This window comes from Ovis canadensis, chromosome 5, assembly GCF_042477335.2.
Source record: "Ovis canadensis isolate MfBH-ARS-UI-01 breed Bighorn chromosome 5, ARS-UI_OviCan_v2, whole genome shotgun sequence".
Taxonomy (NCBI): domain Eukaryota; kingdom Metazoa; phylum Chordata; class Mammalia; order Artiodactyla; family Bovidae; genus Ovis; species Ovis canadensis.
In genome coordinates, this window is record NC_091249.1 from 114,751,292 (window position 1) to 114,771,897 (window position 20,606).

Consider the following 20,606-nt stretch of genomic DNA (forward strand, 5'->3'; position numbering starts at 1 on the left):
GTCTTTGTCTGCTTTCAATATCAAGATTATGCTGTTTTCATAAAATCGGGAGTCCTCCTTGGGGGGAATAATTCATGTATATATGTTTCATTGGATGTTTGGTAAAATTTACTGATAAATCCCATGGGCATTTTCTTTATGGGAAAGCTTGTACTTACGGTTCGTAGAGTAATTTAGTAATTTTTATTTATTGTATCTTGTGTCTGTATTATTACATTCATTTAGAAATCTGTTTATACAGTCCTCTTCAAGTTCTTTGTAATGTCTGCAGGACCAGTAGAGATACTCCTTTTTGTTCCATAATATTGTACAGTTTTTCTCCCTCATTTTTTTCTTAATCACTTTTGCCATAGTTGATCACCTTTATTAGTCCTGTAAAAGAACTGTCTTTCGGATTTATTGGTTCATTAAATTATATACTTGTTTTCAGTTTTATTAATTTTTATTGTTTAATTTATTCCTTCTACATCTACAGTTTTATTTTGCTCTAATTCTTAAAAACTAATGTCCCTAGAAGGATGCTTATTAAATCATGAATGTTCTGTCTGTTCTAAAACACACATTCTATGTCATAAATTTCCCTTTATACACTGTTTTGACTGTATTCATAAATTGAGATTTATGCCATTTGGGGCATTTTCTAATTGTGATTTGCTTGATTATAGGTTATTTAGAAGTATACTAATTTCCAAAACTATACATTTTTAAGTTATATTTTTCTAACTTTATGTCATTTTGGTAGAAACAGATAGTCTTCCTGATATTTTTTGATCTGTTTTTTCTTTCTTTCCTGTGGTGTGTCACATTTCCCACCTGTAATGGTGGGTTTTTCTTGTCTCTGTAGTCTCTTAATCTTTGTTATGTGTTTTGATGCCATGCTATTAAGTGCATACAAACTAAGAGTTGGTATGTTTCAATGAATATTTTTTTGCCTCAGAATACTTTGTCTGAGATTAATATAGCTGCAAAAATTTTTTCTTTTACTTGGTGTTTGTATAATACCCTTCATATCTCTTTTAGTCTTTTCTGAAACTTATTTTTAGATGAATCTCTTAAAATCTGCATGTAGTTTTTTTCAGTTTGTTATGAAAATCTTTGTTTAGGGCAATTATTTACTCAAATTTATGTATGAATCTAGTATCGTTTTAAGTGCTTTAATATTTATACTGCCTGTTTTTATTTTTCTCTCCTTTCTTGCTTCATTGGAATTGGTACTTTTTATTTATTTTTATTTCCCTGGTAGTTTTAATATTGTGTTTGATTTTATTGTTTGTTTTGTCATTACCCCAGAGGTAACAGTAGGCTTTAATGACATCTACTAATTGAATGTTTGCATCATGCTCTTACCCTCTTCCTGGACAAGGCAAGGACTGTAGAACTAGAGTGTTTTACAAACTTATACTTGAATAAGAGTCATCTAAGGTCTTATTAAAAATGCAGACTACAGTTTATAACTTTTTTGAACCCCAGATGCAGAGTTTACCAGGGTTCTACGTCTGGAAGTCCTGGACTTCACTTTTGTCCAAGTTTCAGTCGTTAGATTGACCCAAATGAACTGGTTCACCATAACAGGAAGTGGAATTCCACTTTACATTTTTTGTATTTATAGAAACTTATTTAGGGTTAAATTGCCAAGCAAAGTTTCAACAGTGAAAATTGAAACTGTTTTGTCATTAATAGCTTTTGTTGACTTGGAAGAAATCTCATCACAAAGGCATTTACATGGTGATTAAGAGCTCAGGTCTCTAGCCAGGATACCTGATTTTTTATGCCACTGTTTACATACTGATGGTTTGATCTTGGGAAAGGTGCTTTAATCTCTCTTAAGTACCTCATCTGGAAAAACCAATGATAATCATAGGGTTATTACTTATCAATATGTGTCAAATGGTTAAACCATATTTTCAGATACCAAGTGAGTCAGTAAAATATCACTATGTTAGAATCTATCTCTTTGTAAGATAGAGCACTTTTGTTAAATTTTCCGTGTGGGTAATCTAATGTTAGCTAAGGCTTAAGACTTTTTTAACTTAAAATTTTTAGTTTTTTATTTCCTTCTCTATATCTGGGGATTTAATTTGTAGTTTGAATTTAAACTCCAACTACTAGAAAATTTTGTATATTGTCCTTTTGGTCAGTTGAGCATAACTAGATATAAAAATGTATACTCTATTCATTTATAGCTTACTCCATCTGGAAGCATTTCTCTTATCAAATCAATGCATTTAATTAAAAATCCTGTAAAGACCTGTGACACGGTATATTCCTTGATACAAAGTTTGACTTCTCAAATCAGACATCGAATGGAAGATCCTAAATCATCAGGTAAATATTTTGTTTTCCTTGGGTCAGAAAATAAAAATCACTATCCCATTGCTGTAAACATTTTAAAATAAGATGCACCAATCATAAAAAAGCTTTAATGCTATCAGTTCAGTTCAGTCGTTCAGTCATGTCCGACTCTTTGCAACCCCTTGGAGCAGCATGTCAAGCCTCCCTGTTCACTGCCAACTCCCAGAGTCCCCCAAAACTCATGTCCATTGAGTCGGTGATGCCATCCAACCATCTCATCCCTGTTGCCCCTTCTCCTCCTGCCCTCAATCTTTCCCAGCCTCAGGGTCTTTTCAAATGAGTCATTTCTTCACATCAGGTGGCCAGAGTATTGGAGTTTCAGCTTCACCATCAGTCCTTCCAATGAATACTCAGGACTGATTTCCTTTAGGATGGACTGGTTGGATCTCCTTGCAGTCCAATGGACTCTCAAGAGTCTTCTCCAGCACCACAGTTCAAAAGTATCAATTCTTCAGTACTCAGCTTTCTTTATAGTGCAACTCTCACATCCATACATGACCACTGGAAAAACCATAGCATTGACTAGACGGACCTTTGTTGGCAAAGTAATGTCCCTGCTTTTTAATATGCTGTCTAGGTTGGTCATAACTTTTCCTTCCAAGGAGTAAGCTTTCTTTTAATTTCATGGCTGCACTCACCATCTGCAGTGATTTTGGAGCCCGAAAAATAAAGTCTGCCACTGTTTCCCCATCTGTTTGCCATGAAGTGATGGGACCAGATGCCATGACCTTAGTTTTCTGAATGTTGAGCTTAAAGCCACCTTTTTCACTCTCCACTTTCACTTACATCGAGGCTCTTTAGTTCCTCTTCACTTTCTGTGATAAGGGTGGTGACAACTGCATATCTGAGCTTATTGATATTTATCCCAGCAATCTTGATTCTAGCTTGTGCTTCTTCCAACCCAGTGTTTCTCATGATGTACTCTGCATAGAAGTTAAAGAAGCATGGTGACAATATACAGCCTTGATGTACTCCTTTCCCAATTTGGAACCAGTCTGTTGTTCCATGTCCAGTTCTAACTGTTGCTTCCTGACCTGCATACACATTTCTCAAGAGGCAGGTCAGGTGGTGTGGTAGTCTCATCTCTTTCAGAATTTTCCACAGTTTATTGCTATATCTAAGTATTATTTGAGTTAATATATATCCAGCAAAATAATAATAGCAAAGTTGTAGTTGCTTTTAACTATGGTAGCGTGAGAAAGGTAATAAAACATTGTTAGCTGATTAATTATGTAGTATTACCATACAGTTGGGGCTTCCCTGGTGGCTCAGTGGTAAAGAATCTGCCTGCCAATGCAACAGACAGGTTCAATCCCTGGGTTGGGAAGATCTTCTGGAGAAGGAAATAGCAACCCACTTTAGTATTCTTGCCTAGGAAATCCCATGGATAGAGGAGCCTAGTGGGCTATAGTCCATGGGGTCATAAAGAGTTGGACATGACTGAGTGAGTAAACAGCAAACAAAAAACCATACAGTTGAGCAGCAAACAGGCAGCATAATAATAATAAGAAAGCAATAGGAAGGTGATCTCTGCTCTGGTGCTGAGAGTGGCTTAGTTAATAACGTGGGAAACTGATGTATAAATGGAAAACATATGAAAACATATGGAAAAAGGTCTTTTATAAAAGCAGTTCCTAACCCATGTATTTATACCTTTATTCAAATCTACAAAATATATGGTTGCTAATAGTATATGCCTATGATGATGTTTCCTAGCTTGTTAACAAGTTTAATATATTAAAATTGTTATGCTGTTTTAGATATTCAGCTTTATCATAGTGAGACCTTAGAGCTCATGCTCCGTAGATGGTCCAAGTTGGAGAAAGACTTTAAGACAAAAAATGGAAGATATGATATTAGCAAGATCCCTGACATATATGACTGTATAAAATATGATGTCCAACATAATGGTTCCTTGAAATTAGAAGACACAATGGAATTGTATAGGCTTTCAAAGGCATTAGCAGATATAGTTATCCCTCAGGTAAGTAATTTCTTCATATCAATTTTATGGTACTGTTATATAGATACTTTTAAAATATCTAGTCACTGTTAGGAGAGAGTTGGTTTCTATGTCCCAGTAAACCTATAACTTTAAAAAGGAAATTGAGTCGTTATGAATTTACAAAAACTTGTATTAAATCACTGTTTGGTTTTTTAATAGTTTGTAATGACCTTTTAAAATTTAAGAATTGATACTCTTAATTAAAAATAATTAAAGAACAAACCACTGAAAATACAATGGGATAAATCACTTTAGTATTTATTGAGCGTTTATTGTGCACATGCCAGTGGTGTGCTATGGGAATGAGTGCAGAGTGGGAGAAAAAGGTAGTTCTGTCTCTTTTGGAAGTTGTTTTTTTTTTTTACTTTATGTGAAAGTATTTTGAAAAGAATATTTAGAGGTCAAGATGTAAATAGTTATTTGTATGGTGTGGTAGAGGGATCTTTTCATTATAGGAGAGTAAAAATAAAGGTGTAGTAAAATTCAGATAACTGAAATTAGTTAGACATAGATTCAGATTGATAATAACAAGTCAAGTGACAAAACAAGTTGAGATAGGAGGTGTGTTAGAAGAAAATAGTGACAGATGCTGTTTGGAGATCTTTTATCACCTTCATTACTCAGGATATTGTAAAAGGGAAATTGGAGTAAATCACACATTTCCAACTGTGAACCGAAGTTAAAAAACAGGAAAATGAATTACAATTGATTCTTGAACAACGTGGGTTTGAACTGTAGTACATCCACCTACACGTGGATTTTTTTCCGGTAGTAAATACTACAGTACTGCACAATCCACAGATCCATGAATGGTTGCATCTGCTGTGGATTCAGAGCCACAAATAAGTTACACTTACATTTTCAGTGGCATGGAGGGTTGGCAGTCCTAACCTCCATGTTGTTTAGGAGTCACTGTACATAAAAAGTGTAAGGACTGTATATTTTTGAAAAAGCCTCACTTAAAGATACTGATATATAGAAAACAATAGGGAGGTTCTTTAATAACTAAAACTGGAGCTACTGTATGATTCAGCAATCCCTTTCCCTGCCATGGATCCAGAAAAGATAAAAACTCTTTTTTCAAAAAGATGCGTGCACCCCAATGTTCATAGGAGTGCTGTTTATAATACCTAAGACATAGAAACAGCCGAAGTGCCCATCAGCATATGATTCATTTAGGACATGGCGTATACATGTATACTTGCATGTGGAATACTACTCAGCCATAAAAATAACATATTGCTGTTTGCAGAAACATGGATGGACCTGGAGAACATTGTCCTAAGTGATTTAAGTCAGAGAAAGACAAATGTTATATCACTTGCATGTGGCATCTAAACAAAATACAAATGAATCAATATTAGAAAATGGAAGCAGACTCATATACATAGAAAACAAACTTACAGTTACCAAAAAGGAAGGAGAGAGGGGAAGGAATAAATAAAAAGTATGGAATATAAACTGCTATGCATAAAATAGATTAGTAACACAAATTTACTATATAGCAGAGGATACTATATTCAGTATCTTGTAATAACCTATAGTGGAAAATAATCTGAAAAAATATATATATCAAACTGAATCAATTTGTTTCAATCACAGTTGAAACTAACATTGTACTGTAAATCCACTACAATTAAAACTGCAGTTTCCCTTTCCTAATATTCACAGAATGTCCATGAAAAACTATAGAGACTTTGAAAAATTGGGAATTCAGACTTCACGACTAAGTATGTGTGTACCTGTTAAAGTTTAGCTTATCCTTTCAGTATGAAAGAGCAACTTTTTTTCTTTTTGGTCAGTATATATAATGCAGATAATTATAAATACATTGTATAAGTCAGTGATTTGAAAATAAATTCATTTCAAAAGAGGGTAAAAATACCTCATACTTGAAGAATATGCCTTTGGGACTTATTTTAAGAAACACAGAAAACAAGAATTGACTCTCTGACAGCATCTTTCATTTGTTAAATAAGTTTTATTCTGCAAAACAAATTTTATTTTACACAATAAAAAGTTGTATTTTTATAACATTTTAAGATTGATATCAAAATAAACACACTAAATTCTGCAGAACTCAGTTTTAGCTACATGATATACATAGATTATAGAACTAACACTGATTTGATTATATCTCTTTCAGTAAAGTTACTAAATCAGCATCTGTCTTTGTTATGAAATTCAAGAGAGAATTTATTCAGATTTTACTTACTGAAAAATTTGAGAAGAATGGTTCCTCTTAATTCTGATAAGCATGTAATTAGTTTGCACTGGAAGCATACACAAGACTGATTTTTTTTATTGCATTGAATTGCTTTTACATTATTCCAGGCTCAATGCATCTTAGTTGTACATACTCTTAAAGTGAAGATTATTTTAAAGTATACTTTTAACAGATAAGCTGTAAATATGTGACCCTCTAAAATATTTTTTGTAGCTGTATGCATTTGACAAGGTAGGCTTTCAGTATATCTTAATATCTCACCTACTTGGTGGCTAAATAGGTACACTAATGATTTATTAGCATAATCATGTCTTGTACATGGCTTCTTTAATCTCAAGCCTTTTCTTTCTCAATTATGTATATAAGAATTCTAGAATTGGGAATGGAAAGTTTGTTTCTAAGACTTGGGCTCAAAAGAAAAGTTACGTATTAATGAGTTTTGGATGATAATTTTTCCTCCTTTCATGGTGTATGTGTTTTAGGTACGTTACTTACATAGATGAAGAAAATTTTCACCATGTCCTTGTAATTTAATATTTATAATGAATTTTTAAAGCTTTTTAATTAAACACTATAAGATTAGAAATAGTTAAGAAAAATTTGAGATATTTACCTCCCAAACTATTTGGTTTGACATTACTTACTATAACAGAAACTTGGGATTTCCTCTTCTTTTTAATGGACATTTGAATTCAGTTACTTAAAGTTTGTTACTAAAGTCTTCATAAATCTAAAATCATAGATAAGAGATAGACATTTTTGATCACTGAACAAATAACTAAAGTTGTAAACATTTAATTATAATGAAGCTGTAGTTTGCAATGAAAAAAATGAGAAATGTATATCTTTACTTGACAAAGATATTTCAAGGTTAGAGACTTGATGACTCAGTCAAATAATGTATTAGTTTGGCTAACTTAGATTGAGAGAGTATCAGTATCTTTGTAAGAAAAATGTATATGTATTCTGCTGTGCCTCAACAAAAATCTGTTTTCACTCTTACATTGCATTGTTATAACTATGCTTTGCAGATTATGTAATTCTAATCACATTGTTGTTGCTCAGTTGCTAAGTCATGTCCAACTCTTTGCAACCCTATGGACTGCAGCAGGCCAGGCTTACCTGTTCTTCACTACCTCCCAGAGTTTGCTCAAATTCATGTCCATTAAGTCACTGATGCTATCTAACCATCTCATCCTCTGCCACCCTCTTCTCCTTTTGCCTTCAGTCTTTCCCAGCATCAGGGTCATTTCTTACATACGATAAACATGATTTATTACTTTTAGTTACTTTAACAGTTAATAGTTGTGATTATGGTATGTATTTTTGCTGTGATAGAATCAACTTTTCAGCCTCAGTCCTCTAAAAACCCTGGCAGTCTAGTGGTTAGGACTCGGTACTTGCACTGCTGAGGGCTTGGGTTCAATCCCTGATTGGGGAACTAAGATCCTGAAAGCTGTGTGGCACAGCCAAAAAAAAGAAAGTACTTTAAAAATAGTCACAGTGTGATGTGACATCAAGCGTCATGGCCGTGTAACATGCTCCCTTTGTCTATCCCTTTCAATCTACAACCAGTAAAATATATACAACTCAACAAAGGTGCCTCTGTGTAACACACCAGGGCACCACAAAATTCTGTCCATCTTATACCTGGAAGTAGCTGGGCTAGAAAACAGAGGACATGCCTGTGTTGCCAGACCCCCGGTCCTAGTTGGCTGAGCCTTCAGCCTTGGGGGACACAGTAGCTTTAGGAGTGGTGGCACCCACGACTCCAGCGTCTCAGCTGCAGTGGCACATGGCCGCCAGGAACTGGGTGTTAGCGGTCGTGGGGCCTGCAGCCCCATCCTTCCAGCCATGGAGGTCCTCCCACTACGGAGGCGAGAGCTGCAGCTCTCACCACCCCAGCAGTGGCAGTGCCCCTGAACACTAACAACCTTGGACATGACAGAGGTACCTGTGACCCTGGCTCCCTTCCCCTACCTCATTTGTCCCCTTGTAGTGGCGACGCCTGAGACCTAGGAGACCCTGGACGCAGTGGAGGGGCTCCCTTTCCCGGCGGCCTAGGCAGAGATACTGGCAGCACTCATAGAAACAAGGCATCAGTAACCTTGGAGGTAACAGCAGCAACAAGGACACAGGGTGACCACACCTAGCAGATGCAGTGGAGTGTAAAAAGTTTCTCAAATACAACCAGTGGCTTAAGAAAAACCAAACGCTTGTGCTATAGTGCCACCTACTGGAGAAGAGATCAGGATTGCCTGGAGAAATATCAATAACCTCAGATATGCAGATGACACCACACTTTCGGCAGCAAGTGAAGAACTAAAGAGCCTCTTGATAAAGCTTCAAGGGGAGAGTGAAAAAGGTGGCTTAAAACTCAACATTCAGAAAACTAAGATCATGGCATCTGGTCCCATCACTTCATGCAAATAGAAGGGGAAACAATGGAAACAGTGACAGACTTTATTTTCTTGGGCTCCAAAAATCACTGTAGATAGCGACTGCAGCCATGAAATTAAAAGATGCTTGCTCCTTGGAAGAAAAGCTATGACAAACCTAGACAGCATATTCAAAAGCAGACATTACTCTGCCAACAAAGGTCCATCTAGTCAAGGCTATGGTTTTTCCAGTAGTCATGTATGGATGTGAGAGTTGGACTGTAAAGAAAGCTGAGCGCCAAATAATTGATGCTTCTGAACTGTGGTGTTGGGGAAGACTCTTGAGAGTCCCTTGGACTGCAGGGAGATCCAACCAGTCCGTCCTAAAGGAAATCAGTCCTGAATATTCATTGGAAGGACTGATGCTGAAGCTGAAGCTCCTATACTTTGGCCGCCTGATGGGAAGAGCTGACTCATTAGAAAAAACCCTGATGCTGGGAAAGACTGAAGGTGGGAGGAGAAGGAGACGACAGAGGATGAGATGGTTGGATGGCATCACCGACTCAGTGGACATGGGTTTGAGCCAGCCCCAGGGGATGGTGAAGGACAGGGCAATCTGGCACGCTGCAGTCCATGGGGCTGCAAAGAGTTGGCCATGACTGAGTGACTGAGCAACAACTGAAGAAGAGAACAGAAACTAACAAATGGTACTGCTGCTGCTGCTAAGTCGCTTCAGTCGTGTCCAACTCTGTGCGACCCCATAGACGGCAGTTCACCAGGCTCCCCCGTCCCTGGGATTCTCCAGGCAAGAACACTGGAGTGGGTTGCCATTTCCTTTTTCAATGCGTGAAAGTGAAAAGTGAAAGTAAAATCGCTCAGTCGTGTCCGACCCTCAGCGACCCCATGGACTGCAGCCCACCAGGCTGCTCCGTCCATGGGATTTTCCAGGCAAGAGTACTGGAGTGGGTTGCCATTGCCTTCTCCGAACAAATGGGACTACATCAAACTAAAAAGCTACTGTACATTAAATATTGAAAAATTACCAAATGAGAAGAGATGTTTGTAAATCATATATTCAATTTGAAGGTAATATTCAAAATATATGAAGAACTCCTACAACTCAACGAAAAAACCAAATAACCCAATTAAACAGTGAGCTGAAAAGCTAAGAATTGTTCCAGAGAAGACATACAGACTGCCAAGAGACTCATGAAAAGATGTTCATCATCACTAATTATTAGGAAAATGCAAATCAAAAACAGAATGAGAGATTATCTCAGGCTTGTTAGAATGGCTATTATCAAAAAGGCAAGAAGTAACAAGTACTGGAAAGGATATGGAGAAAAGGGAACTCTGGTACCCTGTTGGTGGGGATGTAAATTGGTGCAACCACTATGGAAAACAGTTTGGAGGTTCCTCAGAAACTTAGGAATAGTACTAGTGTATGATCTAGCTATTCCACTTCTGGGTATTTATCTAAAACATATGAAGAGAGTAATTTGAATAGATGCATACAACCCTGTGTTCATTGTGGCATTAGTTACAATAGCCAAGACATGGAAATTGCCCATTGATGAATGAATGGATGAAGGAGGGTATATAATACAGTGGAATACTACTCATCCATAAAAAAGATACGTATCATCTTGCCATTTGTGGTAGCATGGGTGGACCTTGAGAATATTGCATTAAATAAGCCCTTCAGATAAAAATTGATACTATATGATTTCACATAAATGTGAAATATTAAAACTTTTTAAATAAGTGAGCAAACCTAGCAAAAGAAACACATATTTATAGAGAAAAGAGTAATAATTGCTAAAAGGGAAAGGAGGTGAATTGAGTAAAGGGGGTCATCTCTATGGTAATGGGTGGAAGCTAAGCTTTTGGTGTTGAGCATACTGTAGTTTATACAGAAGCTGTATGCGTGAAACATGTTATAAACCAACATTACCTCAATAGATTACATAGTGAAAATAGCCTCAATGGTGTGGAAGATAAGGATATTTAAAGATTATAGTAATATTTGATACAGCTGAGTTATCCTTTGGAAATGTTTAAAATACTTTAGCATTTACAAAGTTTTTAGAATTTATAATATTTTATATGTATTTTATATGTACATTTTAATAAATATTAAATTTAAAGTAAAAGATTATATTTAGTATTAATATTCTCTTAAGATGGTGACTGAACTGAACTGAACTGAACTGAGCAACTGAACTAAACAACAGAATTGAGATGGCACACATTTGTTGAAGTTGGAAGATCATTTCTTTGGTTATTTGTAGATAATGAAACACAGAGAGTTCTTTATAATAGTATTTGCAGTATAAATTGCTGCTGCTGCTAAGCCGCTTCAGTCGTGTCCGACTCTGTGCCCGACTCTGTGCGACCCCATAGACGGCAGCCCATGAGGCTCCCCCATCCCTGGGATTCTCCAGGCAAGAACACTGGAGTGGGTTGCCATTTCCTTCTCCAGTGCATGAAAGTGAAAAGTGAAAGTGAAGTTGCTTAGTCATGTCCTACTCTTAGCGACCCCATGGACTGCGGCCCACCAGGCTCCTCCGTCCATGGGATTTTCCAGGCAAGAGTGCTGGAGTGGGGTGCCATTGCCTTCTCCGATAAATTGCAGTGATATTTATTAAATGTGTCACATAATAAACTTTCAAATATCTTCAGCTGCATTTTAGTCAGTTCTTTTTATGGCAGAAATATTATAAGAGAACTTGAGTATCTAACAGTTAATTATTTGGTCCTAACTGGTTGTGGCAACTTGCTTTTTCAGCTCCGCAAGATATGTCACTGTTTTGAAGGGAAAAACTGTTTTGAAGGGAAAGAAGTCTTTAATATGAAAATAATATCTTTGTTGTAAAATTAGAAAATATATGGCCCCAAAAAATCAATATAGCATTACCAGTCAGACAAAAACATTTCACAGTTGCAGAAAATTCTGAAATGCCTTTTCCCTTAAATTCATGGACATTTTTTTTTTGTAAATTCATATATATAACAAATATGTTCTTCACAAAAATGGAACCAGGAAAGCGTACTGTTTTACAACCTGATTTTTTTTTTTCTTGGCCTCAAGTTTTTTCCAAATCATTAAAGCTGAATATACTTCATTATTCCTAATAGCTGATGAAATAATACTATTTAACCAAGTTCTCACATTTGGAAATGTGGATTCCTTTAATTTCTTTCACCTTCCTTATATATATGTCTTTATGTACAGTCAAGACGACTTCTTTAGCTCAAGATCTCTTACCAGCTTTCTTCCAGGTTCTCAGTGTATGAGAGTGACTATTTACTTGTACCTTGCCCAGTAATGACACAAAAATATCCTTTGATGATTTTAAATTTCAGCATTATCCTTTTGTTTACACATACATACACAGTTACATACACATTTCATATTTTTCATGCCCAATTTCTTTATGTTGGTGAGATTACCGAACCAGCCAAGCTTTTGTGTTTAAAGATAAATGACCCAAGAAGTTCCATTTTTATACATCCTCCATATGTAATCAATCAACCTTTTTTTTTATTAGGCAGTTTTAAGATTTGTTGTCCGTATTAATTTTTTGCCCTCTGGGAAGTACCTGATGTAACCTTTAAATGCAGGTGTCCCAGAAAAACCTTGGGGAGAGAATGTATGCCTGTTTCTTCCCTGCTTATGTCTACTCTTCTTTCTCTGTCCCTGCTTCCCTCTGCCTTCACCCCATTTCTGCCTTCTTCCTCTCAAACCTTCTCTTCCTATTTATACACTCATCACAGATTTTTTCTTCAGTTCAGTGGCTCAGTCATGTCCGACTCTTTGCGACCCCATGGACTGCAGCATGCCAGGCCTCCCTGTCCATCACCAGCTCCTGGAGTTACTCAGACTCACGTCCATTGAGTCGGTGATGCCATCCAACCATCTCATCCTCTGTCGTCCCCTTCAATCTTTCCCAGCATCAGGGTCTTTTCCAATGAGTCGGTTCTTCGCATCAGGTGGCCAAAGTATTAGAGCTTCAGCATCAGTCCTTCCAATGAATATTCAGGATTGATTTCCTTCAGGATGGACCAGTTGGATCTCCTTGCTGTTCAAGGAACTCTCAAGAGTCTTCTCCAACACCACAGCTCAAAAGCACCAATTCTTCGGCACTCAGCTTTCTTTATGGTCCGGTTACCATTTATGAAAACAAAGACATGAGCAGTGGAAGACAGACCATAGAATTAAAGATCCCACCTCCAGGTGGAACCCTCATCTGTCCCCCGGCTGACCGCAGAGTGTCCCCCTACCTCCTCTCCAGAGCATCATTCCTTCGTATCTGCTGCCAGAGCCACATTTCCATTCACTCCAAGGACTGACTTTCCAAAATTCCACACCTGGAGTGACCTCTAGTCTCCCAGCATCCACCTTATGTCTCCAAATTGTGTAGGACTGCAGTTTCTGAGAAAACGCAATGAAGCATTTCACTCTTAATTTAAAGCCACTAATAAAATATGTAGTTGGTCAGCCCAACAGTTTCTTACCTGCCACCAGTACCAGTGTTTCTTGTCATTCCCTGGGCTTCAACAAGTCGTATCCTAGCCAGTGTTCAGTCTTACTCCCCCAAATTCATGAAATAATTTTCTCCAGGATTTTGGTGAAGGGTGGGCTGTGTCTAATTTTGCTAATGCATCTCCCAGATTTCAGAGAACTACCAGCTTTGCCATGAGTCAAAGCTTAAAGATCTAGTTCTGTTGTTCAGTTTCTCAAACCAAAGCTCATTGGAAAAATAATGTATAGTGTTACTTGTTTTAGTATAGCAATTTCCTAATTAAAGCGGTTAATTAATTAATGCAAAAAATTATTTTTTCATGTCAGGTCATTTTCTCATCTATCCCTGAGAACTGTAATTTTTATTACTATTATAATTATGTTATCTTAACACTTTTGATTATAATTTCTCATAAATTTAATTAACTTATAATGGCAATATAGCTCATTAAATTTGATAATTTCATGGCATTTTTGGCTCACCACTCGTTAAAACTTTGTATTGGCCAAAGACAAATAATTTGTTAGCATTTTTAATCGTTGACATTCAAATAGACAAAAATTTCATGGTTTCAATTTGTATGTTTATTGACTGTTCTATGCTTTACTAGTTGTGCACTTAATCCATCTTTCTTTTAGGGTTGTTTCTACATTTAAAACCTATCGAGTTGAATACTTATCATAATGGTTGCATTCATCATTCATCCTCTCCTCTTTAGAAATTACTTGTTCTTTCAGTTCCACCAAAAAATATTCTTTTAATTACACTTAATAGTGTGGGGACTAATATACTTGAAGTTATAGAAATGTAAGTTAGTAATTGTAATGTTCAAAAAAGGCTTAATAAAAATATTTGTCAGCCACTAAAATTCTTAAATTTAGTAATACCTTTGTTGGAGTTCTTGATTACTATACCCTTTTTCTAATAGTGTGTATTTTCTGCTCAGGAATATGGTATAACTAAAGCTGAGAAACTAGAGATCGCCAAAGGCTACTGTACTCCTCTAGTGAGAAAAATCCGCTCAGATCTTCAAAGGACACAAGATGATGACACTGTAAATAAACTCCATCCTGTGTAAGAGACTGTGCTGGTATTTAAGTCTATAGGCATCTGTTTTTGCATACTTGAAATCTAAATTTTTGTTGTTCCTATGACTAAGGCAGGAGTGTATCACTTGGTACACTGTGGAAATACAGATTACCTATATGTTCCTAATAGTGAACTTTTCAACCAGTATTCTTTTTGGCTCCAAACTGGAGGAAAAAACTGAGGGACACAAGGAAAGGGGATGTGTGTTACCATTCACATGGCGATCATCAGTGATCATCCTCATTCAGCAGCATTAACATCTGTGAGCTCCTTTAGTGCTGTGATCTCTTTCAGTGTTAATAAAGGTGCTTAAACGACCTTCTTACAGTGAACTTGACTAATGTTAACTCTTCTTTGACTAATCTCAGTGGTCTCAGTTTCAGTTATCTTCGTGTTAGAGAAATGTCTACTAAGAACACCTCAGTTGTGATGGAAAAAATGATAGATTCACTTACTATGTTCTTTTACTTCTAGAAAGATTAAATTCCATTTTACAAAATAATTTCAGTACTTAATAAGTCTTAACCGTGTGGTTATGTTTTAACACTGTCTGCTCCTGACTTTTAGGTATTCCAGAGGTGTTCTGTCACCTGAACGTCATGTCCGTACCAGATTATATTTCACCAGTGAAAGTCACGTACATTCTTTACTGTCTATTCTTCGCTATGGTGCCTTATGCGATGTAAGTAGAATAAGTTACATCAGTCTGCTTAACAAGTATGTGTTACTGAATCTGTAATCAAATCACTGACATCATTTTTTATTGTACAGTTTTTAATAATTCATTATTTGCCATCATTTGTCAAGAGTCTACTGTTTATCAAGCTTTGTGCTAGATGTTGGAGATAATGACATATTTTCTTCCTTCTGGAGAAAATCCCTTTAAGCCAACAATAATACAAAATATTGTAAGTGATCTACAAGCTGATGACAGTAAGATGAAGAGAATCTGATGCGCAATATTTAGTGATTAGAATCAACAGGATTTGGTGTTTGGACATTGTGACTCTTTTACTGTAATATAATGAATCAACACCAAATCTTACTGGCTTAAAACAAGTGCAGGCATTTTTTTTTTCTCTGTCATGGTTTAAATGCTTGACTTGGGTCATTTAGGCAGTTTTGCATTGTGTCTCTAATGAGACAGCAGTCAGACAGTGGCTGGAGCTCAAATCACCTCACAGCTTTCTTCTCATATCTCACATCTTGATGTGCTGACTGTCAAGTGGGGGCTCGGCTGGGGTTATGGACCAGAATACCTACCACGGCCTCTTCATGTGACCTCAGAATACAGCGTATTCCTCAGAAGATAGCAGCTGAGTTCCAGAAGTGCACTAAGAGAAAAAAAGAGCAAGCATAAAGTATTTTTATGATCTAGCGTATGAGGTTACATCCTTTCACTTTTACCGAGCATTTTTGGTGGAAGTGGTCACAGAGGTCCATCCAGGTTCAAGGGAGGGAAGATAGACCCATAGTAGTGGATGAGTGGACTATCACTTGTCACTCACTATAAGATGAGTCCTTGGGATTGGATATATATTGGTGGCCATATTTGAAAAACACGGTCTGTCATGGTATGTTACCATACAATCCATATTTCTCCCATGTGCAGAATTCACTTGATCTCCTCTATAGTATTCCTCCAGGCTTATCTATTATAGCATAAACTTGACCTCCAGGATCTCATTATCTAAATTGTTCAGATATGGGTGGGACTCCTTGGGTAGAAACCTTTGAGTGCCCAGGAGAATTCAGTCTCATTTCAGAGACCTATGAAATGAAGATACCAGTTATCTGTCTGTCATACATTTGACCTACAGTATTGAAAAGCATAGGATAATTGCTGTAGGCAACCTTTTCAAAAAGAGGGGAAAACAGAAGGTACACCATGGTCACTGATCCATGACAGTGTTCACGTGTGCCTAGGTACTTACTGCCCATTCCTTCATCAGGGCTCTGTCATGCTACTAGGAGTTGTTTTTAATGGTTCATGGCTTTATACTTTTTGATTCTTGATGGCTTCATCTAGGTCATCCTTCCTTCTCCTTAAAAAGTAGCTCATGCTTGCAGCTAAGTAGTTTTTTAACCTGCTTCCTGCCCAAAGAAGTTTAGAGATCCAGAGGTCTGTTTACTTTTAGTTCAAGATGATGTAATTTAAAAAAAAACAAAAAGGAATATATAATCTACTCTATTAATTCACACACAGATCTCTTAAGAATAAGTCGATTTATACATTGGACTCCCTCTTTGGCTGCTGAGTACTCAGCAGTCTTTATTGTTTAACAGGGAGTATCTGAGAGACATGCTCATATGATCCTGAGAAAGTCATTGTGTCTTTGAAAAATCTGTGAGCCTTAAGTCTTTCTGAAGTCTTAGCAAGTGTTTTTGCCATCATACCCATGTTTTCATGACAGATTCTTGTGTTTCCATTCTTCCTAAAAGCCACCTTTTAATTATAGCATTGTTCTGGAGAGGCTGGAAATAAGAAAGTTTTATTTCTGATTCCTGCAAGTCTTGGCTCCTTTTTAATTAACCATTTCCTATAGCTTATCTCTCTCTCCTCAATGTTTATCAGAGGCAATGAGAAGAATCTTGATGGTGTTTTCAGAATTTTTTCTGGGAATCTTGGTAGCTAGCTCATTGAATTACACTGTCTACAGGCTATAGTATTTCTGTATTTTATGCCACTATGTAGCAAGCATTTTTTATCCTATAGTTTCCAGTAAGGTTTTTTTAACCCTCCTATGATCCCTCACCAACAGTCTCCTCAGTGTCCTTTAGGCTTTCATTAACACTCTTTTTGAGGCATCTTAACTTTCCTTAACACTCTCCTTGAGGCCCTTCCTGTGCTTACAGGTATGGAAAGTAAGAAAGGAGAGTCAAGGAAGGTTCCCATATTACCAACATAGGATCATTTACAAAATTATCCATCATTCACTGAGAAGAGTAACATTTGCAGAAATATCAGGTATTAGAAGGAAAGCAATCAGTTTAGTTTTAGACAGCTTGAGTTTGAGGTGCTAGTTCTCAGGAGAACTCAATCTCATTTCAAAGACCTATGAAATGAAGACACGAATTATCTGTCTGTCTTAGGTTCAACATACAATAGTGAGATAAACAAGTGAAGATAAATCAAGTGGAGATGACCAGCAGCATGTTGATATGTAAGGCTAGAGGTATGGGTTGAAGGCACAAGAGTTGGGAAGCCACAGATTAATGATGGCTGAGGCAGTAGCTGTAGATAAGATTCCCTGGAAGTCTGTATTTGAAAAAGTGAGGAAAATGACATTTTAGAGATTAGCAGTGGAAGTGCTAACGAAGCAGATTTAGAAATTATAATACCCGTTTCTCAGTACACTCAAACCACAAATTATATAGAATACACTGTCACTTCTATTATATATCAAAAATATCTTTTCAGCCATCTCTAAGGTACCAAAAAATAAGAATTAAAAAAATTTATATATATAGGTATATACATTTATGCTCATCTATAAAAAAATAATCCTTAAAATGAATTCAACTTTGTATTCTTTTGTACTTATTAAAATAAAGGGTAGTGAAATGTATATGAAGATTTGGCATATGTCTCTTGATTCTTAATCTCTCTTATTATTGGGCCTTGATGAATAATTATTAACAGAGTTACCCTAAGGCTATGTTAAGTGTTCTGTTCCCATCAAATTTTCTAATTCATCTGTTCTTTCCGCCTTGTTTTTATTTCTGTTTTTATTCCTTAATGGAATAGCAAAGTGGCATCCCTTGATTACATATAGATTATGTGTGCTCAATCACTCAGTCATGTCCAACTCTTAGTGACCCATGGACTATAGCCTGCCAGGCTCCTCTGCCCATGGGATTTTCTAGGCCAGAATACTGGAGTGGGTTGTCATTTCCTACTCCAGGGCACCTTCCCAACCCAGGGATCAAACCCACGTCTCTTGCATCTCCTGCACTGGCAGATGGATTGTTTACCACAGAGCCACCTGGGAAACCCATGTGGATTAGTGGAGCTTTAATAAAAGAAATAGAAAAAAATGACTCTTAATTAGCAAAGGCAAGAGCTTATATATCCATTAATAATGATGGAATTGTTTTTGTTGGGGAGAGATACATTTCTTATGTGGTCACCCTTTAACCTTGCACTTAGTTATAAGATAGAAAGAACAAAGGATATGGGAATGGATAGGAAGCCTGTGGTTGGAGAATAAAAGTGAATGATGGATAAAATTGTAGCAGATAAGATTGGAGAACCATTCCAGGATGGGGAAGCCCTTGAAATGTTTTAAACAAGGAATTGAATGGCTTTGGTTGCTGTGTAGGCATTAGATAGGTAGAAGTAGATTTGAGGAAACCAGTTAGGAGGCTGTCTCACAGTGATCTAAAGAATGTGGTGGCTGTAGTATATATTGCATTCAGCTATACTTCTAAAACAAGCTGAACAACTCCACTGGCAAAAATCTGGGCTTCTGGGATTTAAAAAAATTAAAGTGAAAATTAAGCTCTATACCAAAATGATGTCCTATTTTCTAATTTTAAAACTTTAAAAAATTTATTTGAACTATAATTAATTATCCCAGCTCATGTTATTCTAATAAGAGCCTGTAGCTAATATAATTAAAACCTTGTATGGTCTCTTCGCAGTTGAGATTTTTCAATGTAAACTTGGTAAAATCTGTCTCTCCATAGTAGATTTTTTTTAAGATTTATTGAGGAAATAAAATTATAAGTAAGATTTCAAGGAATATATTTAATGATCCTCAATTGTTTAAAAAAGATTTTTATGAATTCTTGCATATTAATTGTGTTTAGGAAGAGGCTACAAAATATTTTATCTTTTCATTACAGCAGACCTAGCAAAGTCTGTATCTGTACCACTGAATTAGATATTATATGGTGTTCTCATTAATAATACCATATCACAGAATCTAATAGATATTTTCAATCTTGAAAATTTTCAGTATTTAACTTAAGCCCATCACTTACAATAATTTACATCTAGTGGTATTCAGTAATGCTATGCTAATTTGTTTTTCCTATAAGTTTTGAAAGAAAATGTACGTACATCTTTGTATATATCCCCTCCTCAAACATAGAGAGACACACACAAACACACAGATGCAGTTTTTACTGTGGAGTGTTGCTTAAGTTGGGAGCAACTGCTCTAGAGCATTTAAACGTGTTAATAGCCATTTGTTGAAATGAAACTTAAGTATACATGTAATTACACAAATGACAGAATATTGCTTTAACTTTACTTTCCAAAAACTTGGAATGCTTCCTCAGAGATAGATGATGTCCAAATTTTAAAAGGACATACGTGTTGAATTTTCAAAAAATCAGCGTGTGGTCTTGACTTTTGGCTTTTGCATGTCAAATTTTATTTTTTCTTAAAACACATTCTGTGTTAAAGCCGAAACTCTTATATACTCTCAGTGTGTATACAAAACCCTTATATACAAAAAAATTGTTGGATGCTTTTATATATTTGTAATGTTTATGACATGAGATGAAGGACATTATCTCTGATGTACATAATAAAGTCTCAGTAGACCTTGTTGATTATTGACTGTAGAGTTTGAACTTTAAGTAGTTTTGCCTTTTGAGATAGAATTTTCTACTTTGAATGCTTGTAATACATGTTCTGTAAGGTTCCTTTCAGTTCTGATGCTCTTTAATTACATGTTTAAAGACCATTGATTCTCTAAATGATGGTGGAGTGATTTTAGGAATGAAGGAGATGGTTTTAAAAATCTGCCTGTACTTTCTCCTGCTAATTGTTTTCAAATATCTACAGTTTAAAAAAAAACAGTGGAATGAGAGATATTTAATTATAGTCATTACTTTCATGGGATAGTGTTCTGTTTATGAAGCATGACACTATATTAGTTACATTGGAACTTAAGGTTAACAACTGCCCCTTAACCTTAAAATTCAATTAATAGGTATCATATCTCAAGATAGTCTTTATTTTTACTTTCTATAAGTTACTAAAAAAAAAGTACCACTAGAGTTTCTAATACTGCTGA

The 20,606-nt window shown here is 36.2% G+C and overlaps 1 protein-coding gene across 14 annotated transcripts in view; it reads left to right on the forward strand.

Annotated features, from left to right (window-relative positions):
* Positions 1-20,606, forward strand: part of PPIP5K2 (diphosphoinositol pentakisphosphate kinase 2) — an 83,810-nt gene that overhangs the window by 35,879 nt on the left and 27,325 nt on the right. For all 14 annotated transcript variants that reach the window (XM_069590253.1, XM_069590238.1, XM_069590240.1 and 11 more), the window contains 4 exons: positions 2,184-2,325; positions 4,113-4,336; positions 14,435-14,562; positions 15,145-15,259. In XM_069590253.1, the coding sequence (XP_069446354.1) occupies positions 2,184-2,325; positions 4,113-4,336; positions 14,435-14,562; positions 15,145-15,259 (609 nt within the window). The remainder of the gene's footprint in view (positions 1-2,183; positions 2,326-4,112; positions 4,337-14,434; positions 14,563-15,144; positions 15,260-20,606) is intronic.